This window comes from Lepus europaeus, chromosome X (assembly GCF_033115175.1).
Source record: "Lepus europaeus isolate LE1 chromosome X, mLepTim1.pri, whole genome shotgun sequence".
NCBI classification, from domain to species: Eukaryota; Metazoa; Chordata; class Mammalia; order Lagomorpha; family Leporidae; genus Lepus; species Lepus europaeus.
The window spans coordinates 97,008,955-97,035,179 of NC_084850.1; the positions used below are offsets into that span (position 1 = coordinate 97,008,955).

Below are 26,225 nucleotides of genomic sequence, written 5' to 3' on the forward strand. Positions count from 1 at the left end.
GATGTTTCTTTAAAGCCAAAATTCCTATAGCTTCCTTTTTAGTGGATGTTGGAATTTGGTAATTTCAAATTAATTGCAATGAGTGTAAAGGACTTTTTTTAAAAGAGATTTATTTGGATCAGCATTGAGGCACAGTGGGTTAAGCGGTCAAGCTCTTGGCTAATGGGCTCAGGAAAGCAGCAGAACATGGCCCACGTGAAGTGCTTGGGCCCGTGCCACCCACGTAGGAGACCTGGATGAAGCTCTAGGCTCTTGACTTAGGCTTGGCCCAGCTCTAGCCATTGTGGCCATATAGGGAGTGAACCAGAGGATGGAAGATCATTTTTTTTAAAGATTTATTTATGGGGGCTGGCACTGCCTCTGCCTGCAGTGCCAGTATTCCATATTGGTGCTGGTTTGAGTCCAGGCTGCTCCACTTCCAATCCAGCTCTCTGCTATGGCCTGGGAAAGCTGTGGAAGTTGGTCCAAGTCCTTGGGCCCCTGCATCTATGTGGGAGACCTGGAGGAAGCTCCTGGCTCCTGGCTTTGGATTGGCTTAGCTCCGGCCATTGCAGCCATTTGAAAAGTGAGACAGCGGATGTAAGACCACTCTCTCTGCCTCTGCCTCTGCCTCTCTGTCACTCTGCCTTTCAAATAAATAAGTACATCCTTTCTTTTAAAAAAGACAACTTTTTAAAAAAATATTTCTTTATTTGTTTGAAAGTCAAAGGTACACTCCCCAACTGGCCACAAAGTTACACTCCCAAACTGGTTCACTCCCCAACTGGCCACATCAGCCAGAGCTGCGCCGATCTGAAGCCTGGAGCCAGGAGCTTCTGGGTCTCCCACAGTGGTACAGGGGCCCAAGGACGTGGGCCATCTTCTACTGTTTTCCCAAGCCATAGTAGAAAGCTGGATCAAAATGGAGCAGTCAGGACTCGAACTGGTGCCCATATAGGATGCCAGTACTGCAGGTGGCGGCTCTACCTGCTACACTACAGCGCTGGCCCCAACATCTTTTTTAAAAAGATTTATTTATTTGAAAGGCAGAATGACAGAGAAAGAAGGAGAGACAGAGAGGGATCATATGTCTGCTGATTCACTTCCCAAATGTGTGTAATAGCCAGGACTGGACCAGGCTGAAGCCAGGAGCCAGGAACTCCATCCAGGTTTTCTACATGGGTGGCTGTGACTGAAGTACTTAAACCATCGTCTGCTGGCTTCCAGATGCATTAGCTGGAAGTTGGATCACAAGCGTAGTACGCAGCACTCTGATATGGGATGTAAGCTTCCTAGTAGTGGCTTAACTTGCTGTGCCACAACACCATCCCTATAAATGATTTCTGAGGGCTGGAGAGCAAATTTCTTAAATACTTTTGATTGTTACTGTTTTCTACCCTTTTTCATATTATTTGGATTTCTTACCAGAAATGCCAAGGAAAGAGCAGAAATCTTGGATTATACCTCTTTGTCCAAGTGATCACAAATTCTGAAGTAGTTGTTTTCTTTTTTTTTCCATTTTCAATTTCAATTTTAATTTTTTTTTAATTTGACAGAGTTAGTGAGAGAGATACAGAGAGAAAGGTCTTCCTTCTGTTGGTTCACCCCCCAAATGGCTGCTACGGCTGGAGCTACACCTTCTGAAGCCAGGAGCCAGGTGCTTCCTCCTGGTCTCCCACACGGGTGCATGCGCCCAAGCGCTTGGGCCATTCTCCACTGCTTTCCCGGCCACAGCAGAGAGCTGGACTGGAAGAGGAGCAGCCGGAACTAGAACCCGGTGCCCATATGGGATGCTGGCGGTGCAGGCAGAGGATTAGCCAAGTGAGCCACAGCGCTGGCTCCCTCAATTTTAATTTTTAAAAACTATTTGAAAGAGACAGAGATAGACTGATGGATTTTCCATCTGCTTTTTTTTTTAAAGGAAACTTTGTATGTTTGAAGGTGAAGGTTATAATTTTTTATCAATTTCTTTTTTTAAAAGATTTTTTATTTATTTACTTGAAAGTCAGAGTTACACAGAGAAGAAGCAGAGTGAGAGAGAGAGAGAGAGGTCTTCCTTCTGATGGTTCACTCCCCAGTCGATCGCAATGGTGGAGCTGCGCTGATCCGAAGCCAGGAGCCAGGAGCTTCCTCCAGGTCTCCCATGTGGGTGCAGAAGCCCAAGGACTTGGGCCATCTTGTACTGCTTTCCCAGGCCATAGCAGAGAGTTGGTTCCCTCTCCAAATGGCTGCAACAGCCGGAGCTGCACCGATCCAAAGCCAGGAGCAGGTGTTTCTGCCCAGTCTCCCACACAGGTGCAGGGGCTCAAGCATTTTGGCCATCTTCCACTGTTTTCCCAGGCCATAGCAGAGAGCTGAATTGGAAGAGGAGCAGCTGGGACTGGAACTGGCCCCCCTATGGGATGCCGGTGCCAAAGGTGGAGGGTTAACCTGCGCCACCATGCCGGCCCAAATAAATAAAATCTTTAAAAATGTTTTATTAGTCTGTAAACTAGATGTATTGTTGGCTTACCATAAATTGAAATATATAAATGAAAGTCTTTTTATGCAAATATAAAATTTTTTTGGAAAAAATTTATTTATTTGAAAGTCAGAGTTACACAGAGAGGAGAGGTGGGGCGGGGTGGGGGGAGTCTTCCATCCAATGGTTCACTCCCCAAATGGCCGCAACAGCTGGAGCTGCACCAATCCGAAGCCAGGAGACAGGAGCTTCTTCTGGGTCTCCCACGCGTGTGCAGGGGCCCAAGGAATTGGGCCATCTTCTACTGGTTTCCCAGGCCATAGCAGAGAGCTGGATTGGAAGTGGAGCAGCCGGGTCTCGAATGGCCCCCATATAGGATGCTGGCATTTCAGGCCAGGGCATTAATCCACTGTGCCATAGTGCTGGCCCCAAGATTTAACTTTTACTTAAAAATAAAAAGTAGTTTAATTTTTATAGAAGCGTTTCAAAAATAATGGAAAGAATTCCTGTGTGCCCTTCACCCAGATTCCCAAATGTTAGGATTTGTTACATTCTCTTTTTCTAAAGTAGACATAACAAAGTGTTTTTTCTGAGATATTTGAGAGTATATAGTCCCTTTATCTCGAGTGTGCAGTCTTAAAAGTAAATCATGCTCTTGTATAATTATCTAGTTATCAAATTAGGAAATTAACATTGATGCAGTGCTACTAATTACAGATATGAGTTTGTCCAGTTATACAGATTTTTCTAGTGTTAGTTTTCTCTGTTCAGATTTATTATTGTGAAATTTTGGTTAAACCAGTCAAGCTCTCAGGATGTCTTTGTGCTGGTGAGTTTTTGTTTCTTATCTATCTGGTGATTATCAAGGCAAAACACGATTAAGAAATAAAATGTTCTAACAGATAATCACCTAACATAATCTTAGAAATCCTTGGGTGATTACTGAACTTTTAAACTTTTATTAACTTTGATTGTGTGAGAAGGAACATTCAGTAATGGCCTTTAAAGACAACTTCAATTTTCTTTTCATCAGTAATGTGGCCTTAAATTCTCCTAGGGCTAGTGGTATTGATCTACTCATTTGTAGAGGCCATTTTTCATTCGGCATTGTGTCTAAAATAGGAATACTTGGTGTCCATTTATCCTAACTTGAACAATTTTGCTTGAAATGACCTTTCCAAATTGTTTTTGTCAAATTTATAGGAATTCAGCAGTGCAAAGTGCAAGAAGACCTTTTCAAGTTTTCCAAATCCACATAAAAATGATTGTTAGATGGGTTTTGAACTCTGGCATATAATCGGCAGTCTTTGAGCATGAGAGAATTTCCCTTTGCAGCACCCGTGAAAGACTTTTCTGGAAACTGAATGTATTTTGGGGCACTTCAATCTCTATTTGTTTCAGGGTGAGAAGATCTTCTACCTGATCCGCCCAACAAATGCCAATCTGACTCTGTTTGAGTGCTGGAGCAGCTCCTCTAATCAGAACGAGATGTTCTTCGGGGACCAGGTGGAGAAGTGCTACAAGTGTTCAGTGAAGCAAGGACAGACGCTTTTCATTCCTACAGGTCTTCCTTGGGCCCTGGTGGGAGGGTTTCTGTAGGGTGGAAAGAATAAGGGAGCTTGTGGCACCACAAGTTGACCACTTCCCATAATGCATTAGTCTGTTTATGTGGATATCTCTGTTGTATCAGTTGAGGCTCAGAACTGGACCTCAAGAAAACTCATGTGGTGACCAGTGGGCAGCATGGTTCCTTGGGGAGGCTGCAAGTGACCAGTGAGGGGAGAGTTGTCCACGAGGAAGGTGATGGATTCTTTTCACTGGGTCGATGGTCAACTTGTCAGACAGATAGAAAATAGGATTTCGTAGCCTCATGACTAAGTGATTGGAAAGCTGGCATTCTAGGCTATAAATCAATGACCTCAGGGAGGAATGGGGTTTTTTTCTCCCTTAAAAATATACATGCCTGTACTTCACCCCTACAATTATGAATTCTTAAATCCAGGTAGAGTCTGGATATGTGGTTTTTTTAAACCTAGAAACCTTTTATTTAAGGTATACAAACTTCATGCATTTCATAAATACAAATTTAGGAACATAATACAAATTTAGGAACCATACCCTCCCTCCCAACTAAATATGTGGATTTTTAAAATTTATTTATTTATTTATTTTTTTTTTGACAGGCAGAGTGGACAGTGAGAGAGAGAGAGACAGAGAGAAAGGTCTTCCTTTTTGCCGTTGGTTCACCCTCCAATGGCCGCCGCGGCTGGCGCACTGCGCTGATCCGAAGCCAGGAGCCAGGTGCTTCTCCTGGTCTCCCATGCGGGTGCAGGGCCCAAGCACTTGGGCCATCCTCCACTGCACTCCTGGGCCATAGCAGAGAGCTGGCCTGGAAGAGGGGCAACCGGGACAGAATCCGGCGCTCCGACCGGGACTAGAACCCGGTGTGCCGGTGCCGCAAGGCAGAGGATTAGCCTGTTGAGCCACGGCGCCGGCTCCAACTAAATATGTGGATTTTTAAAAAGTCCGCGCCCCATTGTTTCCATTTGGGAGAACTGATATCTTTAATTTGTTAGGTCTTCCATGAACACAGTATGTCTTTCCGTTTGTTTTGATTTCCCTTGGTTTCTTTTTTTTTCTTTAAGATTTATTTTATTTATTTGAAAGAGTTACAGAGAGAGGTAGAGAGAGAGCGAGAGAGGTTTTCCATCTGCTGCTTCACTCCCCAGATGGCTGCAATGGCCGGAGCTGCACTGATCTGAAGCCAGGAGCCAGGAGCTTCTTCCGGGTCTCCCATGTGGGTGCAGGGGCCCAAAGACTTGGGCCATCTTCTGCTATCCCAGGCCATAGCAGAGAGCTGAATCGGAAGAGGAGCAGCCGGGGTTATAACCAGCACCCATATGGGATACCAGTGCTTCAGGCCAAGGCGTTAACCCACTGGGCCACAGCGCCGGCCCCTCCCTTTGTTTCATTAATCATAATTAGTGTTAAGTTTTCTTGACATGTTTGATATAATTCTCTAGTGAAGTCATATAGACTTGGATATTTCTTTGGTGGGAAATTTTTAATTAAAATTTGATTTTCTTTTTAAAATTTAATAAGTGAATTAATTTACTCGAGCTGTAGAAAATGGTGGGAGTGGTTAGGGGTAGGAGAAAACATGCGAGTGCTCCAACTGGGCTGGGAAACCAAGCCAGGTCTTGCACACAGGTGGCAAATATCTAGTTAATCAAGCCATCACTGCTGCCTCCCAGGGTTCCCGTTAGCGTGAAGCTAGTTAGGAGATAGAACTGATGATTGAACTCAGTCACTCTGATGTGGGGCACAGGTTTCTAACTGGCATCTTAATCACTAGGCCAAATGCTACCCTATTCAATTGCCTTAATTTTTATGAGGCCATTCAAATTATCTATTTCACATTGGATGAGTTGTGGGAGTCTGTTTTTTTCAAGGAATTGGTATATTTTATAAAATGTGAATTGTCAAATTTATGTGTGTAAAGTATTTATTATCTTTTTAAAAATTTAAGTATTTAAATGAAAGGTAGAGACGGGGAGACAGAGAAAGAGCTCTTATCTGAGGGTTCACTCCCCAAATGCCTACAACAGCAAGGGCTGGGCCAGGCCAAAATTAGCAACCAGGAACTCAATCCAGATCTTTTATATCGATGACAGTGACCCAAGTACTTGAGCCATCACCTGCTGTCTCCCAGTATGTAAATCCCAGGAAGCTGGAAGCCCAGGCACTCCAGTATGGGATGTGAGTGTCCTAAGTGGCATCTTAACCATTACACCATTATAATTTTGTTTTCTTCCAGAACACAAGTGGTATCCTGATTCATTTCTCTTATTACTTAGGTGTGTCTTCTCTCTTATTTATGTTAGTCTTACCTAGAGGTTGGTCAACTTTATTATCTTTTCAAAGAACCACATTATGTTTCATTGTTTTCTCTGTTGTCTGTTTTCAATTGAATTGATTTCTGCTTTTATCTTTATTGTTCCTTCTGCTTGCTGTGGGTTTATTTTGCTCTCCTTTTTCTACTCTTGAGATGGGAGCCTAAATTATGGATTTAAAACTTTCTCTCTTTCCTAATGTAAACATGTGCTGTAAATTTCCCTCTTAGTACTGATTTAACTATACCACATAAGTTTTGATATATTGTAATTTCATTTAGCTAAATGTGCTTTTGAAAAAAATTAAGGTATAATCCACATAACATAAAATGTAGTACTTTAAAGGGCATAATTCATTTGTTCTTATTATAATTATAAAGTTATACATGCATCACTGCTATCTAATACCAGAAAATGTTCATCACTTCCAAAAGAAACCCCGTATCTCCTTTCCCTCAGCCCCTGGCAACTACTTTTGTACTTCCCTTGTATACAGATTTTGCTCTTCTGAATGTTTCATATAAATGGAATTAATATGTTTTCTTTTGTGTCTGGCTTCCTTTACTCAGCATGTTTTCAAGATTCATCATGTTACGGCATTTCAGTAATTCATTTTTAAAGGCCTAATAATGCCATTGTGTAGATATGGCATATTTTGTTTATCCATGTATCAGCTGATGAATTGTTTTTGCTTTTGGCTCTTACAAGTAATACTGCTATAAACATTCATTTATGTTATTTGTGTAAATACACATAAATTAGGTATCCTAAATCTAAAATCTGATATGCTCCAAAATCTGAAGCCTTTAAGAACCAGCCTGGCACAGAGGAACATTTCATACCTGACCTTATTTGATGGGTCGTGGTCAAAACTCAGGCAGGATGGGCATTTAACTTAGTGATTAAGATGCCTTACATCCCATATTTGAGTGCTTAGATTCAATACCTGGCTCTATTCTTGACTGTAGCTTCTTGCTAATGCAGACTGAGAGGCAGTGGTGATGGCTCAAATGCTTGGGTTCCTGCTACCCATGTGGGAGACCTGGATTGAGTTCTCAGCTCCCAGCTTTGGCTCTGCATCATGGGTATTTGGACAATTAACCAGCACTTGGGTGGGAGCTCTTTGTTTTCTCTTGTGTTTCTCTGTCTCCCTGCCTTTCAAATAAGTTTAAAATGTTTTTAAAACTGCCAGTATACTAAAAATACTGCATCAAATTTTCTTGATGCTATGGTAGGTGTTTGCAGCAGTTAAGCTGTTACCTAGGATGCTTGAATCCCATATCAGAGTGCCTGGTTTGTGTCCCAGCTCCTCCACTTCAAATTCAGCTTCCTGCTAAGGCACATCCTGAGAGGCAACAGCAGATAGATGAAGTGCTTGTGTCTTTTTCACCCTTGTGGGAGGCCTGGATTGTTTTCTGGGCTTCTGGCTTCAGCCTGTCTGTGGCAAGCATCTGAGGAGTAAATCTAGGGATAGAAGATCTCTGTCTCTCTGCCTTTCAAATAAAGTGACAATAAATAAATTTTTCAAAATTACCACAGGCTGAGCATATATATATATATGAAATACAAATGAATTGTTTATTTAGAATTGGGTTCTATCCCCAAGATACCTCATTTTGTATATATAAATCTTCCAAAACCTGAAATCTAGGACTTCTGGTCTGAAGCATTTTTGATAGGGATACTCAACTTATATTTTCAATTTTCCTGCATATAGACTTAGGAAAGAATTTAACTGTGTTTAAACTTTCAAAGAAATGCCAGACTGCTTTCCAAGGCAGCTGCATGTGCTATTTTATATTCCTGACAGCAGGAATGAGGGTTCCAATTTCTTCATATCCTCCCCAACATTTGTTATTGTCTGTCTTTATGATTACAGCCATCCTAGTGAGAATAAAGTGGTGTACTATTGAGTTTTTGGTTTGTGTTTCCCTAATAACTATTGGTGTTGAACTTCTTTCCACATGCTTATTGGACATTTATGTATCTTTTCTTTTGGTTGGAGAAAGAAATACTCATTCAAATCCTTGGCCCATTTTTAAATTAGATTCTCTTTTTATTGTTGATTTGTAAGACTACTTTACATGTTTTGTATTCTAGACCTTTATCAGATATATGATTTGAAAATATTTTTTCTTAAGGCTTTTTCACACAAGGCACAAATTTATGAATGTTGATGTCCCATTTAAGGCAGAGTTACAGAGAGAGAGAGAGGGACAGAGATCTTCCATCTGCTGATGCACTCCCCAAATGGGTGCAAAGGCTGGAGCTAAGCCGGTCTGAAGCCAGGAGCCGGGAGCTTCTTCTGGATCTCCCAAATGGGTGCAGGGGCCCAAGCACTCAGGCTATCTTCTGCCGCTTTCCCAGGTACATTGTCAGGAAGTTGGATGGGAAGCGGAGCAGCTGTGACTCACACTGATGCCCACATGGGATGTCAGTGCTGTAGGCAGCAGCTTTACCCACTACACACAACGCCAGCCCCCTTTATTTAGGTTTAAAGATTTGTTTATTTGAAAGGCAAAAAGAGAGAGAGAGAGAGAGAAAGAAAGAGCTATCAATCTTCCATCCACTGGGTTACTCCACAAATGTCTGCAACAGCCTGGTCTAGGCCAGGCCAAAGCTAGGAACCAGGAACCAGAAACTCCATCCGGATCTCCAACATGGGTGACAGCTACCCAAGCACTTGGGCCATCATCTGCTGCCTCCCAAGAGTATTAGCAGGAAGCTGGATCAAAGCATGGAATAGTTGAGTCTTGAACCAGGGACTCTGATATGGGATACAGGCATCCCAAGCAGCAGCTTAACCCACCTGTTAAGCTGTTCCTGTCCCTCAGGATCGTAGAGATTTGTGCCTATGCCTATAATTATTTTATAGTTTTTAGTTCTCACATTTAAATATTTAATCCATTTTGAGTTAATTTTTATATGGCATGAGGCAAGGGTCCAATTTCATTCTTTGCACTGTAGCTATCCAGTTGTCCCAGAACCATGTGACAAGACCTGTTCTGTTCATCAGTGAATTGTCTTGACACCTTTGTCAAAAATCAGGACCATAGATGTATGGGTTTATTTTTTGCCCTAAATTCTATTCCATTACTCTACATGTCTCTTATGGGTAGTATCATATTGTCTCAGTCATTGTGCATTTGAAACTGGTTGTTTCAGCCCTCCAACTTGATTTATTTTTTCAAGATTATTTTGGCTATTCTTGGTCCCGTGAATTTCCCATGAATTTTTGGGTTCAGATTTTTAAACTGTTTTTACTGGTTATTCTAGTTACTTTTTATCTGCTCTTGGTTTACTGTTCAGTGGTTGTACTAGTTGCTATATTTTACATAGCATATCTCAATCTACTGGTATTTATGTTTAGCAATTTGAGGGAAGGGTTGAAAACTTACAGAATTCTGTTTACATCCTACTTCCCTTACATTTTCTTACATTTTCCTATGTCTTAACTTTTTTCCATGAAGTTCTCATAAGTATTTTCTCTGCAGACCCTGAAAACTTTATCACACTGTGTTAATAACTTTTTCTTCAACTGCCAAACATAATTTAGAAAGCTCAAGAGAAGGAAATTCTATTATGTCTATTCTTTCATTCTGTCTTCCTTTATGGTGTTCATTACAAGATTTCTTCTTTTGTAATTTTTTCTGTTTAGAGTTTTATGGTAGGTCTGATTGCAGCAAATTTTCTTAATTTTCCTTATCTGTAAGTATCGTGATTTCCCTTTTGCTCCTGAGGTATATTTTTGCTGGATATAGAATTCTGGATTGATAGGTTCTTATCTTTCAGCCCTTGAAGAATGTTGTATTGCTTCCTTTGAGTTGTTTTTCCCCTGTAGATAAATGAGTCTTTCAGTACTCCTTTCACTAATTGTTTTTCTTTTTCTTTAGTTTTAAGCAGTTTGGGATGTGTTTTGGCATGTATTACTTTGGGTTTATAACGCTGTATATGTTCACTTAGCTTCTTGAATGTGTAGGTGTATGTCTTTTGCCATAGTTGTGAACTTTTTAAATATTATTTCTTCAAATACGTTAACTTCTCTTTTTTAGAGTGATGGTTATATGAATGTTAAGTGTTTTGTTTTAGTCCTTTAAGTCCCTAAGCATTTTGTTTTCTCTGTTAATGTTCAGATTGAGTAATTGCTATTGATTTATCTTTAAATTATCAGTTTTCTTTCTACCATCTCTAACATTATGTTGTATAATTTTGGATTTTTTATTCTGTTGCACAGATCTGTTTTTCTGTTCATGTATAAATAGCATTGATTTGATTTTATTAATTTTGTAGAATGTTTAATATGTGTTTAAGCCAGGCATCCTCTATGTAGAAAACTATTAAGTTTTCTATTCTTAGGCATTTATTTACCCATCTTTGAATCTTTTGACAGCTCTGGGTACTTGATAACTGCTTAGTGAATTGAAATTTGCCTACTACGTATTTGATTTAGATTAATTTATGTCTTGATAGAAATGTTCGGTCTATAAGCATTGAGTGTTAATTCTGTGTCTCAGCATTTGGCTAGGTGCTAGGGATAGATCGAAAGGACATTTCAGCATAATGTTCTTATAACCACAGTGACACCAATAGAGATATTCACCAGAGGTTTTGGAAGCACAAAGAATAGTACTTGGTTTCTCAAATGGTTTTTGGAAATCTTTTTTTAAACTTTTATTTAATAAATATAAATTTCCAAAGTAAAACTTTTGGATTATAGCGCCTTTTTTCCCCCATAACCTCCCTCCCACCTGCAACCATCCCATCTCCCACTCCCTCTCCCATCCCATTCACATCAAGATTCATTTTCAATTATCTTTATATACAGAAGATCAATTTAGTATATACTAAGTAAAGATTTCAACAGTTTGCACCCACACAGAAACACAAAGTGTAAAGTACTGTTTGAGTACTAGTTATACCATTAATTCACATAGTACAACACATTAAGGACAGAGATCCTACGTGGGGAATAAGTGCACAGTGACTCCTGTTGTTGATTTAACAATTGACACTCTTATTTATGACGTCAGTAACCACCTGAGGCTCTTGTCATGAGCTGCCAAGGCTATGGAAGCCTCTTGAGTTTGCCAACTCCAATCTTATTTAGACAAGGCCATAGTCAAAATAGAAGTTCTCTCCTCCCTTCAGAGAAAGGTACCTCCTTCTTTGATGGCCCGTTCTTTCCACTGGGATCAGGAAATCTTCTTATAAGGGTAATATTTGAAGGATGAGTATGGATTGACCTAGGAGAGGAAGGCAGGAAAGGCAGTTAAGATATAGGGAAAGACACAAGTGAACCAAGGCTGTGTGAAGCAGTTTATGACTACTAGAACCTGAAGAGCCAAGGCTGGAAGTGGATGAAGCTGAAAGCCATTAAAGGCCAGTGGTTTGTTTATTTAATTTCTAACGGAATATTTCAGATGTAGCAAAAAATATAATGAATAACATAATTGTATTTATAATTTAACTAAAAATATAAAATATGCCATATATATTTGAATTTTCCAATAATACTACTCCTTTTTTTAAAAATACTTATTTATTTGAAAGAGTTACACATAGAAGGAGAGGCAATGAGAGAGAGAGAGAGAGGGAGAGAGAGAGAAGTCTTCCATCGCTGGTCCACTCCGCATTTGGCTGCAATGGCCGGAGCTGTGTTGATCTGAAGAAAGGAGCCAGGAGCTGCTTCTGGGTCTCCCATGTGGGTTCAGGGGTCCAAGGACTTGGGCCATCTTCCACTGCTTTCCTAGGCCATAGCAGAGAGCTGAATCGGAAATGGAGCAACCAGGACTTGAACCGGTGCCCATATGGGACACTGGCACTGCAGGCGGTGGCTTTACCACAGGTGGTGGCTTTACCTGCTATGCCATAGCCACAAAATCTCTTCTTAATTACACGATCATTCTTCCCTTTCAGAGCTAACCATTGTCCTGAAGTTAGTGTTTTCTATTCTCATGCATTTTTATCTGTTTCATAGACATGCCTCACTAAACAATGTTATTGTTTCACATGTTTGTAAATGTTATACAAATGGACACATTGATTATATTATTCTCAACTTTATTCTCTGAACATTGACTGTGAGGTACATGTTGATACATGCAACTGTAGTTCATGCATTTCACTTTATAGTTTTCCATTATATAAGCTTATGAAAATGTATTCATTCTCCTGCGGGTAGACATTTCATTGGAGAATTTTAAGACAGGGAATGGATGACATGGGGAGATATGCATTATAGATAGATCACTTAGGATTGGATATGGATGATAGATTTTAGATTGGTGTAGAGCAATGGTTTATAAACATTTTGTATTCCTTTATACTTTTTTTAAAGATTTATTTATTTGAAAGGCAGAGTTACAGAGAGGCAGAGAGAGAGGGAGAAAGAGAAAAAGAAGGAGAGGTGTCTTGTATCTGCCGGGTCACTCCCCAGTTGGCCACAACGGCTGGAGCTGGACTGATCTGAAGGCAGGAGCCAGGAGCTTCTTCCAGGTCTTCCGTACAGGTGCAGGGGTCCAAGGACTTGGGCCATCTTCCACTACTTTCCTATGCCATAGCGGAGAGCTAGATCAGAAGTGGAGCAGCTGGGACTTGAAGCAGCACCCATATGGGACACTGGCACTGCAGGCCGTGGCTTTACCCGCTATGCCACAGCCCCAATCCCCTCCTGTATACTTTTAAAAATCATTGCAAACACAAAAGAACATTTTCTTGTGTAGTATATATTTATCAATCTATATATTAAAACAAGTTTTTTTTTTATTTCTTGAAGTGTTATTTATTTGAAAGGCAGAGTTACAAGGAGTGAGGGAAACAGATTTTCCATCTGTTGGTTCACTCCCCAAATGGCTGCAATGGCTCGGGCTGATCCAGGCTGAACCCAAGAGCTAGCTTCATCTGGGTCTCCCATGTGGGTACAGAGACCCAAGCACTTGGACCATCTTCTCATCTTGTGCTGTTTTCCCAGGCACATTAGCAGGGAGCTGGATCAGAATTGGAGCAGCTGGGATTTGAAGCCATGGTCATATGAGATGCTGGCATTGCAGTTGGTGGCTTAACCAGCTGCATCACAACACAGGCTCCAAAAACAAAATTTTTAAACATATATGTATTAATTCATGAAGAAATAATAAACCTATCAAATTTTAGTATTTTTGAAAATTAACTTTCAAGTAAAATCATTTAGTGAGAAGCGTTACATTGTTTTATATTTTGCAAATCTTTAGTGTTGAGGATAATAGAAAATGACTGCATTCTCAAATCTGTTTTTGCCTTAATATTATGTCATGTCCTCTTCGGGAAACATGGTATACCTGCAAGAAGTTGACGGTAAAAAAGACAAAGAATACCTTTTTTTCCTACAGTCAAATACAGAAGTACTTCATTAGCAAGGACAGAATCACCTGATCTCAAGGATGTGTGTAGGTCTAGAATAAATTATCTTAGGCAGCAAACATGAATACTAACGAGTAGGCATCCCAATGTCCAGTATAAGCAAGGGAAAACAAGAGCAATACTTGTACCACAAATTGACTATGAAACACTTCATTACTTAGGGAAGAGGTAACACATGGTCACAACTCCTAACTAGAAAAAGGAGCTTTTTGAATATCTATTAATTAGGTCAAGCAGTCTTGTTAAATTGTATTTCTGCCTGATACTGATTTCCTCTCTATATGTGAGATCAATGTACATGTTAATAGGAATTATTAGTCTTTCTGATTGAGGCAGTTCAAAGCCATTTCATCTCAGAACACTAGGTCTAAGATTCAATTTGTTGCAGCATTGATATATTTTCTGTGATCTTGAGTGATGTTAAATCAGCATGTTAATATAATCTGAAAAACATTTATGGCATAAGGGAACCATATGTAATATGTATACACACATACGTATATGTACATGTATATACATTCACATATATATAAAGTATCCTAAAATCACATTACAGAATTTATATTTAAAATTAAAATGATTTAAGCATTTAGTTTTCTTGTAGCCATTCATGTATAATTTTTAAAAAGATTTATTTATTTATTTAAGAGGCAGAGTTATAGACAGGGAGAGACAGAGGTCTTCCATCCATTGGTTTACTCCCCAAATGGCTGCAACAGCAGGATCTGGGTCAATATGAAGCCAGAAGCCAGAAGCTTCTTCCAGGTCTCCCACACGGGTGCAGGGACCCAAGTATTTGGGCCATCTTTCATTGTTCTCCCAGGCCATAAGCAGAGAGCTGTATTGGAAGAGGAGCAGCTGGGACTTCAACTGGCGCCCATAGGGATGCCAGTGCCGCAAGCAGAGGCTTAGCCTACTATGCCACAGTGCCTGCCTGTAGCCAGTAATTTAATTAAGCAAGGACCATCAATGTTTTGATAAGATCCCCTTTGAACACATGATTTTTCATGATTTTTGAATGCTCAGGAAATTTCTACTTTCAATCTCCAAAGGGCCTCCTAAGATATAATTTAAAGTGGAACAAATGTTGTCTTTTTTTTTTTAAAGATTTATGTATTTGTTTGAAAGTCAGAGTTACAGAGAGAAGGAGAGGCAGAGAGAGAGAGGGAGGGAGGGAGGGAGAGGTCTTCCATCCGTTGGTTCATTCCCCAATTGACTACAATGGCTGGAACTCAGCCAATCAGAAGCCAGGAGCCAGGAGCTTCTTCCAGGTCTCCCACGTGGGTACAGGAGCCCAAGGACTTGGGCCATCTTCTACTGCTTTCCCAGGCCATAGCAGAGAGCTGGATTGGAAGTGGAGCAGCCAGGACTCGAACTGGTGCCTATTTGGGATGTCGACACTGCAGGTGGTGGCTTTACCTGCTATGCCACAGCACTGGCCCCACAAGTGTCTTCTGAGTCTAGTCGAAACAGTGAAATAGTTTCTGTGTAAATTCTGGGAAACCTTAAATAATATGCCTTCTTTGTGAAGCTGAAGAAAGATCAAATCACACAAAGACAAAGATTGCAATAGATATCAAGGTGGGTAAATGGCCAATTATTTTCAGTCTTCTGTGCAAAGCCAGGTGGTAAAATTGGGCCAAATCTGATGGCTCGTGTGAGGATGGTGTTTTCCTATTTGATGCATAAGAAATTATTGTATGAAAATATGAGGATAGAAGAGGGAGCAGCTTTGTGCTTCCTGCTGTGTTATCTTTATTATGTTCCCAGTTTCACTTAGACTAAAACTAGATTGCCACAGAATTTTTTTAAAAGATTTATTTATTTATTTGAAAGAGTTACGAGAGGCAGAGAGAGAGAGAGAGAGAGAGGTCTTCTGTCCGATGGTTCAATCCCCAGATGGCCACAATGGTTGGAGCTGCACTGACCTGAAGCCAGGAGCCAAGAGCTTCTTCTGGGTCTCCCACATGGGTGCTGGGGCCCAAGGTCTTGGGCCATCTTCTACTGCTTTCCCAGGCCATAGCAGAGAGCTGGATTGGAAGAGGAGCAGCCAGAACTAGAACCGGCGCCCATATGGGACGCCGGCACTGCAGGCCAGGGCGTTAACCAACTGCATCACAGCGCTGGCCCCACCACAGAATTTTCTAATCACCAACCACCTTTTCCACATTACTGCTTTCTCTGTTGCTTTGTATTTTTTGTTGCTGGAGTTCCTGCAGGTTTCTTGGTGTCTTGTGGGTATGATATTACTTATACCAGTAGAAGCTGTTGCTGTACTCCCATGTCTTGGCAGTGTTTTTGAGCTGCTTCTTAATAATATCATGAATATAGATTTGGCCTTTCATATTCTCTGAAAGTCTCAGGGAGCATGAGGTTTCCCTGAATCATACCTTGAGAACAACTGGCATACAGAAGCCAGTTTAGAGGCTGTTATAGTAGCCTAGATGAGAGACAGTGAGGGATTTGAACCAAAGCATTAGTAGGATGGATAGACAGAGAAAGGGAGATGAATTTGAGATTTAAGAATAAAAATATTTTTAAAGGATTTATTTATTTGAAAGACAGAATTACAGAGAAAAGGAGAGACAGATCTTCCATTTGCTGGTTCACTCCCCAGTGGCCACATTGGCTGGGGCTGGGCCAGGCCGAAGCCAGGAACCAGGAGCTTCTTCCGGGTCTCTCACGTGGGTACGGGGCCCCAGGGAGTTGGGCCATCTTCTGTTGCTTTCCCAGGAGCATTAGCAGGGAGCTGGATTAGAAGTGAAGTAGCCAAGACTTGAACTGGCACCCTTATGGGATGCTGGTGTTGCAGGCCGTGGCTTTTACCTACGGTACCACAGTGCTGGCTCCAAGAAGAAAAATCTTAAGGTCCCAGAAGGAGGTACAGTGTCAAGGGTAAGAGGAATAATTGAGTTCCAATTGGGTGTGTGCTTCACAACCACACTGTGAGGTAGATAGTTACCTAGGAAATGGCAGAATTTGAACTCAGGTCTGATCAACACAAAAGCTTTTTTTTAGCCAGGTTAGAGTTAGCAGGAATAGTTATAGGAAGGAGTTGATGTCCTTAGAGACAAAAGATTGGATGGTAAGGCAACAGAAATATTTTGAAATGGAGAGGAGGGAGGTGGCAGAAGTGCATTAACCCCATATTTTGGTCCAATACAGGATTATAAATGATGGCAGGCTGGGTGTTGAAAGAGTGTATTAACTAAGAAAGTTCTGAGTCATCTGCTCTTCAGGAGTTGGAGTTGACTTGAGTGGGCTGTGGAGAGAGGAAGAAAGGCCCTGTACCAACTATAATTTTTGCTTTGTTACACTGCAGGATGGATCCATGCTGTGCTGACCCCTGTGGACTGCCTTGCCTTTGGAGGGAATTTCTTACATAGCCTTAATATTGAAATGCAGCTCAAGTGAGTCCTGAGGCTGTGGTGATCCTGAGTTGGCCCCTCCTGTCTGCTGGAGTTCTTGGACTCTTCCTTAGAGTAAGGAAGTGCAGCATAGAAGGTGGCATGATGATCAGGTGGAAATGGATCCTCGTTCCTGATGCTGTTCAGTTTAAGGATTAACAACTTTTCCTCACATACTAGTTAAGTGACCTTGGGCAAGACATTGTAACCTTTGATTCCAAAGTTTCCTAAATATAAATCTTACAGGGTCCTATTTAAAAAAATATTTTAAAGGCAGTGACACAAAGAGGCAGACACAGAGATCTGCAATGGCTAGGGATAGGGCAGGCCAAAGTGAGGAACTCCATCCTGGTTTCCCACATAGGTGGCAGAGGGCCATCTTTTGTTGCTTTCCCAGGCACATTAGTAGGGAGCTGGATTGGAAGCAGAGCTGCCAAGACTCAAACCAGCACTCCAATGTAGGTTGCCAGCTTTGCAGGCAATAGCTTAGCCAGCTGCATCATGCCACTAGCCCCTTTTATGGGGTCTTTTGAGTATTAGAGATAATATATAAAAGTACCCAGAATATGCCTGGTATGTAGTAATTGCTAAGTAAATAGATCCTTGTTATGCCTCTTTCTTCCAGAGCCTATGAGATTGAGAAGCGGCTGAGCACAGCAGACCTCTTTAAGTTCCCCAACTTTGAGACCATTTGTTGGTATGTGGGAAAGCACATCCTAGACATCTTTCGAGGTATGGGTCCGTTATGTCCTGCTCCCCTGACTGTGTGTGTGTGTGTGTGTGTGTGTGTGTGAGAGAGAGAGAGAGAGAGAGAGAGAGAATATGAATATGTGTAACTATCAACTTGATCAAGATACAGTACTATTCATCATCACAAAGATCTCCTATGTGTATTAAAACATTATGTTGACACTTTCTTCTGGTGGTGGGCATATAGCTTACCCTGTTCTGGGGAAAATGGAGCTCAAGGCTGTGAACAGATACACCAGCCCAGTGAACCTGGCTATCTTCCCTCATCTGACCATGGTGCTTTTGGCCACTGGCATGTTCTTCACTTGGTTCTTTTTTTTTTTAAGATTTTATTTATTTATTTGAGAGGTAGAGTTACTGACAGTGAGAGGGAGAGACAGAGAGAGAGGTCTTCCATCCGCTAGTTCACTCCCCAAATAGCCACAATGGCTGGAGCTGTGCCGATCCGAAGCCAGGAGCCAGGAGCTAGGAGCTTCTTCTGAGTCTCCCATATGGATGGAGGGGCCCAAGGACTTGGGCCATCTTCTACTGCTTTCCCAGGCCATAGCAGAGAGCTGGATTGGAAGAGGAGCAACTGGGACTAGAACTGGTGCCCATATGGATGCAGGTGCCGCAAGTGGAAGATTAACCTACTGTGCCACAGCGCCAGCCCCACTTGGTTCTTTGTTTATGAGGTCATTCCTACCATGTGCACTTGAGATATCTATGGAGAGTATCTCTTCTCCTTGGTGGCCTTGTTCTTTATGAGCTGTGTTGCCCTCATCATCTTGTTCTGGGTTGGCATCTATATATGAGCTCCAAAGGATGCCAACCAGGAGGTTTCATGGAATTCCTTTTTTTTAAAGATTTATTTTATTTATTTTGAAAGACAGAGTTACAGAGAGAGGTAGAGCCAGAGAGAGAGAGAGAGGTCCCTCTGGTTTACTCCCCAGATGACTGCAATGGCCGGAGCTGAGCCGATCTGAAGCCAGGAGCCAGGAGCTTCATCTGGGTCTCCCACGTGGGTGCAGGGACCCAAGGTGTTGGGCCATCTTCTGCTGCTTTCCCAGGCCATAGCAGAGAACTGGATTGGAAGAGGAGCAGCTGGTATTAGAACCAGTGCCCATATGGGATGCCGGTGCTCCAGGCCAGGGCTTTAACCCGCTGCACCACAGCACCGGCCGTGAGAATTCTTTATAAAGCCCAAATCTGGTTCTAATAGCCTTCCCCTGAAGTGAGACCAAGCACAGCTAATCCATCTTCTATGTTAATGGTCCTTCTCATCCTATATGTAGCAACCATGGTCATCCTGAGTGTTCTCATTTTGAAACCCAGTTGGCAGAGTAGTTTAATGGAAGAAGCAGAGGCCTCAGATTCAATTAGGATTTCACTCTTGGCTCTGGCCTTTACTAGGTGTGGCCACTTGGTCAAATCTGTTTCTCTGAAACCCAGTTTCCTGAACTGCAAAAGGAAGATAATAATACCTGCCCAGTAGGGTGGTTATAAGGATTAAATAAGATATCAAATGCCTCACATGTAGTAGATACACAGTAAATGAACACCATTAAGAGAACTTCAAATCTAGAGTTGTACTCAAGAACTCTGAGCATTTTCTCTAGTTGTATGACTTCCCTAGTTGTATTTACTTTCCTGCAGGGCTTCACTGATACTCTACTTTCCTCTTTCCCTCTTTAGGTTTGCGACAGAACAGGAGACACCCTGCCTCCTACCTGGTGCATGGTGGTAAAGCACTGAACTTGGCCTTTAGAGCCTGGACAAGAAAAGAAGTAAATATGTCTATTTCTTTATCTCCTTGGGAGTTCTGCCCCCTGTAGGGATTGTCTCTGGGCATGTGCTTTGAAGAAGCAGAAGAGTGGAGGACTGGGCTAGGATTCCTTGGATTACATTATTAAACCTTTCTTTCAGCTCATAAAAAGTAATGCATACATACTTTAGACAAATAAAAAGAATATAAAATAGGAAAACATCATCTGTAATTTTAATACTTATAGGGAACTATTAATATTTGGACATGCTTGTATTTCTGATTTTATGTGTTTTGTTTATTTTTAATTTTATTTATTTGAGAGACAGACGGAACTCCCATTTACTGGTTGACTTTCCAGATGTCCATGATGATTCAGGCTTGTGGCTGAAACTGGGGGTGGGAAACTCAATCGAGGCTTCCTACATGGGTAGCAGGGATTCAACTACTTGAACCATTACCTGTTGCCTCCCAGGGCACATATTACCAGGAAGCTAGACGTGGGAGCTGAGCTGAAGCTCCAAACAGAGGTACTCTGATAATGGGATGCAAGTGCCCTAATCCTTGGGTTACCTACTGGCCCAAATGTCTTCCTCTATATGAATTATTTTTAATGATTTATTTATTTGTTTGAAAGTCAGAGTTACAGAGAGAGTAGAACCACTGGTTTATTCCCCAGATGACCACAATGGCCGGACTGGGCCAGACTGAAGCCAGGAGCCAGGAGCTTCTTCCAGGTCTCCCACATAGGTGGTGGGATCCCAAGCACTTGGACCATCTTCTGCTGCTTTTTCTAGGTTATTAGCAGGGAGCTGGATCAGAAGTAGAGCAGCTAGGATGCAGGCATTGCAGGCAGTGGCTTTACCTGCTACGCCACACCAGCTCTCCTATATGAATTTTAAAAACATAATTGCAATCATGCTGTAATCTAATTTTATGTTTGAGTCTATTGGCTTATTGTAATTTTCATAAACATGAGCATTTAATAATTACATGATATACTTTAGTAGGACTGTATCATCCTTACCTAACTACTTGTTATTGTGTCCTTTTAATTATTTATTTGGAAGAGGTATAGAGAGTCTTACAATAATTATCTGTATGCATTAGTCTTTATCCCACATTGTTTGATTGTTTCTTCTAGATAGATTTCCTGGAAGTGCAGTTATTACATCAGAGTTTATGAAAAAAAATGTAAGGTTCTTGATGCATACTGCCAAAATGGCTTTTTAGAAATGTGCCAATAAACATCAATTCAACTGAATACTAAACAGCTGTGAGAGACAATAAGAAAGCTTTTTATGTACTGATTTGAAAGATCTCCAGAATTTGTCAACTAAAGGCATAGAACCAACCATGTGTATTTTGCATACTTTATATGCAAAAAAGGAAAAAGCAAGAATTATGTTTGCATATGCTTGTATTTACCTGAAGACACATCTGGAGGAATATAAAAACAAAGGAAGTATTTATTTGTGGGTTAGTTTATGGAGGTGATGGTAGGGACAAGGTAGGATGAGACCTTTCACAAGTTATCTTTTACACACACACACACACACACATTTGAGAGGTAGGGATTCAGAGAGCATGAGTGAGTGCAAAGCATTCTCATCTGCTGATTAACTCCCCAAATGCTTGCCATTGCCAGGATAAGGCCAGGCTAAAACTGGGAGCTAGGAACTCAATCCAGATCTCCCATGTGCTAGCAAGGATGCAACTACTTGAACCATCATCTGCTGCCTTCCAGGATCTTCATTGGCAAGAAACTGGAATTAGGAGGCAGAGCTGGGGATTGAAACTAGGCACTCTGATATTTTTTCATATTATTTGCTTTTAAAAAATATTCATTTATTTCAAAGAAAGAGTTACATAGGGGGGAGACAGAGAGATTTTTCCATTCCTGGTTTGCTCCCTAAATGGCCATAATAGCCAGAGCTGTGCCAAGCCGAAACCAGGAGCCTGGAACTCCATCCAGGTCTCCCACATGGCAGGCAGGGGCCCAAATATGTGCACCATCTTCCACTGCTTCCCAAGGCACATTAACAGGGAGCTAAATTAAGTGGAGCAGCCAGAACTTGATCTGGTGTTCATATGGGATACCATTGTTGCAGGTGGTGGTTTAACCTGCTGCACTGCAGCGAAGGCCCATGTTGTTTTTTTGAACCATATGAATGGATTATCTTTTCCAAATGTTTTTAAAATTGTTTATTTTCATCTACTTGAAAAGTGTGGGGGGGTGGAGAGAGAGAGAGAGAGAGGGCGAGAGAGAAAGATATCTTCTATCTGCTGATTCACTCCCCAAATGGCTGCAACAGCCAGTGCTGAGCCAGTCCAAAGCCAGGAACCTAGAACTCCATCCAAGTCTTTCATGTGGGTGGCAGCGACTCTAGGTACTTGAGACATATTTGCTGGTTTCCAGGCTGCATTAGCAGGAAGCTGGGTCAGAAGTGGAGGAGCTGGGACACAAACTGTCACTTCAGTATGGCAAGTGAATATTGCAAGCAAAGACAACCCACTGTGCCACAGTGCCTGCTCCAAAATGGAGCTGGTACTGTGGCATAGTAGGTTAAACCTCTGCCTGCAGCACTGGCATCCCATATAGTGCCGGTTTGAGTCCTGACTGCTCGTCTTCCAATCTAGCTCCCTGCTCATGGCTTGGGAAAGCAGTATAAGCTGACCCAAGTGCTTGGGCCCTGCACTCACGTGGGAGACCTGGAAGAAGCTCCTGGCTCCTGGCTTCAGATTGGCCCAGCCCCGGCTATTATGGCCATTTGAAGAGTGAACCAACAGTTGGAAGACCTCTTTCTCTGTGTCTCTCTCTCTCTGTTTGTAACTCCTCTTCTCAAATGAATTTTTAAAAAAATATCCAAAAAAAACCAAGTTTGTGGAATGCAAGAAAATGGAAGAAATATGAGTGTTTATGCTTAGGCTGCATGTACCCTATAGATTCCTCCCCCTGCATTCAGTGCCCTAAAGAGACTTCTCAGCTATTGCAGGTTTAACCTACATATCTCCCATTTCTTTCTTTATTAAAGTTATATATTTGAGAGGGAGAGTGACAGGGAGGGAGGGAGGAAGAGAGAGAAAGAGAGAGAGATTAATGTTCTATCTACTGGTTCACTCCCCAAATGCCTGCAATAGCTAGGGTTGGGTCAGGTTGAAGCCCGAAACCAGGAACTCTATCTGGGTCTCCCACATGGGTGGCAGGAATTCAAGTAATTGAGACACCATCCGCTGTTTCCCCAGGCCCATTCTCAGGTAGCTGGCTCAGAAGCAGAGGAGCCTAGACTTGAGCCTGCATTATGGAGTGCCGGTATATCAAGAGGCAACTTAACCTGCTGTAACAGAGTGCCTACCCCAAAATGTTGAGTTCTTAAAAAGCAAGCAAGTGGGGCCCGGTGCTGTGGAGTAGCGGGTAAAGCCTCTGTCTGCAGTGCCAGCATCCCATATGGGTGCTGGTTCGAGTCCCAGCTGTTCCACTTCTGATCCAGCTCTCTGCTGTGGCCTGAGAAAGCGGTAGAAGATGGCCCAAGTCTTTGGGCTCCTGCACCCGTGTGGGAGACCCAGAAGAAGCTCCTGGCTCCCAGCTTCAGATCAGCTCAGCTCTGGCCATTGTGGCCATCTGGGCAGTGAACTAGTGGATGGAAGACCTCTCTCTCTCTCTCTCTCTCTCTCTCTCTCTCTCTCTCTGCCTCGCCTTCTCTCTGTGTAACTCTGACTTTAAAATAAATAAATAAATCCTTTAAAAACAAGCAAGTTTATGAAATCCAAGAAAACAGAAGAAATATCAATATGTACACTTGGACTTCAGGTAGCTACTTCATTGTCCTAAGGAGACCTTTCAGCCATTGCAGGCTTATCCCACACAGTCTCCCATTTCTTGTTACCAGACTTTCCCATAGATATTCTTGGCCTTCACATTTTAGGCCTTCCCTTGCTCCCTGCACTCACCTGTACATGGGCCTTAGCCTGTGACTCTGTTTCTGAACACTTTATAGGTGTGGTTTCCTTGAGTTTGATCACTGAGCCCATCCCATGAATGGAAGTTCACCATGATTGGGTCCCCAGGAATACCAAAAAAGGAGTTGCATGGGTAGAAAGTACTCATGCCCTTGGTTAAGAACCAAGGGATGGCCCCAAGCAGTGTGATCAAATGGAACTGAAGGAGAGTAAGACATTTCTGAGGAGCCCATGCTCACGGAAGAAGTCTGTGAAGTATACTGTCTGTCTTGGGAAGCACTTGCTTCCTCACTTTTCCTGAGCCCAGGTCTTAGAGGGGAGGGAGGGAGCCATTAAAGTTATGCTGGGTCACATAGATTCTTGGCCCCTGATCCAACCACCAAAATAAATTCCAGATAGATTAGAGGAGTTAAATGAAAAAAAAAAAAGACTCAAACCTTGAGAAGCAAGGGAATGCTGAGGAAGTTTTTTCCATCCTCTGGATGCAAAAGTAACGTGAAAAGTAGCAGAAGAAATGACAAAGAAAAAGTTTCAGATCTACATAAAATATAAATCTTCATATTAAAAAGATGGAAAATAAATTTAAAAGAGAGATAACTGACACGTTATCACCCAGTTTACAGTTGAGCTAGGTATAGGCCTGTAGCTGCTGAGTACTGAGTTCTGTCTTCTAAAGCGCAGAGGCCATTTTGTCCCCACTCATCTCCCTTAGGTCCTTGATTTTTTTAAAGATGTGTTTGTTTATTCGAAAGGCAGAGTTACAAGGAGACAGGTCCTTAATTTTTTGAGCGGTGTAGCTCCAGCCCACAATTAAGTTCCTTACACCTCTTGATACTGTCCTTTAGCAGATATATTTGGTAAATATTTTCTCTCAGTCTGTAGCTTGTGTGTTTTTTTTTTTTAAAGATTTATTTATTTATTTGAAAGGCAGGATTACAGAGAAGCAGAGACACACAGAGAGATAAGTCTTCCTTCGGCTGGTTCACTCCCCAAATGGCCGCAATGGCTGGAGCTGGGCTGATCCGAAGCCAGGGACCAGGAGCTTCTTCTGGTTCTCCCATGTGGGTGCAGGGGCCCAGGGACACGGGCCATCTTCCACTGCTTTCCCAGGCCATAGCAGAGAGCTGGACCGGAAGTGGAGCAGCTGGGGCTTGAACTGGTACCCATATGGGATGCAGCACTGCAGGCAATGGCTTTAACCACTACACCACAGCACCAGCCCCTTTAGCTTGTCTTAAAAGTAGCATTGATGGTAAAGTAGTGGAGATTTTTCAGAGAGTTTTTTAATATGTCTAATTTATCACTTTTTTCTTTGCTTGTTGATGTTTTTTATATCCTATGAAATCTTTGCCTAACTGAAGGTCCCAAAGGTTTTCTACTCTCTTCTAAAAATAATGGGTTTATAATTTTTATTTTTAGATCCATGAGCCATTGTGTGTAAGATCTAGATCAACGTTCTTGTGTCTTTTTGTTTTTTTCTTTTTGTACATAGATTTCTAATTGATCCAGTATCATTTGTTGATTGACACATTTATTGAAATCAGTTGTTTATTTACTTGTGGGTCTCTTTCTCATGCCTCTTATTTGACAGGCTCTTCCAGACCATGAGGATGAGATCCCGGAGACAGTACGGACTGTACAGCTCATTAAAGATCTGGCTAGGGAGATTCGCCTGGTTGAAGTAAGAAGCATGGGAAAGGGGAAAGGCATTTGGGCTCAAGGCTCAAATGGCAGGTCAGGTTTCTGCAGTTGACATGAGAGCCCAGAGGAAGGATTGGGAAAATCCCATCAAGCAACCTATTTGTTCATTCAAATGATTATTATGTGCTTCAAATGTGTTCTACACATTGGGCTACCCTCTAAGGATACATAAATAATACAGTGCCTGTGCACAGTGAACTTACAGTCTGTTTGAGGAGCCTAAGCAAAGTTAACCTCTCTTGAGCCTCAGTTTCTTCATCTCTTAAATGGGGATAATTGTATCTACTCAAGGATTGTTAAGAGAATTGCATAAGGTAATGTGGGTTGAGTGTCAAATATAGTGTTTGGCACACAATAAATCCTTAATAAATCATGATGGGTCATGGTGGTAGTGGTGGGCGGTGGTGGCGGCAGCGGTGGTACTAGTTGTAGCTGTTGTTGTTAATATTTTGATTCAGTCTCTGCATTCTACAAAATGACAGTTCTCTCGGGTTGCAGATGATTACAAAGCCATGTTTCAGCAGGTGGCATATACCACAAGGCAGTAAGGTATAGTGGTAAGAGACTCAGAGAAACCTGGATTCTGGTTCCTACTCTATCACTTGCAAGTCTTTCAGAGTCTCAGTTTACTCATCTGTAAAGTGGGAACCAACTTTACTAACCTTTCAAAGTTTTGTTGGGATTAACAGCTAATATATGTAGAGCCTCTCATACAGTGCCTGGCAGAGTAAGTACTCAATAAATGTGAGCTGTTGTTATTAATAGACTTTGTAGCAAAGAGAGAACTCAGTGTGGGATGGTGAAGTAGCAGAGGCACCAGAGGAGAATTGGACTTAGTATGTTTCAACTTTCGTTTAGCTTAGGAACTGTCAAGTTCCATTTAATACCTAGATATAATCCTTGCTGAATGATAGATACAGTGAGCTACTGGG

The 26,225-nt window shown here is 41.8% G+C and overlaps 1 protein-coding gene and 1 pseudogene across 3 annotated transcripts in view; both read left to right on the plus strand.

The window, feature by feature from the left end:
• Positions 1-26,225, plus strand: part of PHF8 (PHD finger protein 8) — a 107,482-nt gene that overhangs the window by 25,766 nt on the left and 55,491 nt on the right. For all 3 annotated transcript variants that reach the window (XM_062183955.1, XM_062183953.1, XM_062183954.1), the window contains exons 8-12: positions 3,842-4,004; positions 17,054-17,141; positions 17,764-17,870; positions 19,563-19,654; positions 25,184-25,273. In XM_062183955.1, coding sequence (XP_062039939.1) covers positions 3,842-4,004; positions 17,054-17,141; positions 17,764-17,870; positions 19,563-19,654; positions 25,184-25,273 — 540 coding nt within the window. The remainder of the gene's footprint in view (positions 1-3,841; positions 4,005-17,053; positions 17,142-17,763; positions 17,871-19,562; positions 19,655-25,183; positions 25,274-26,225) is intronic.
• Positions 18,096-18,682, plus strand: LOC133753804 (transmembrane protein 258-like; annotated as a pseudogene).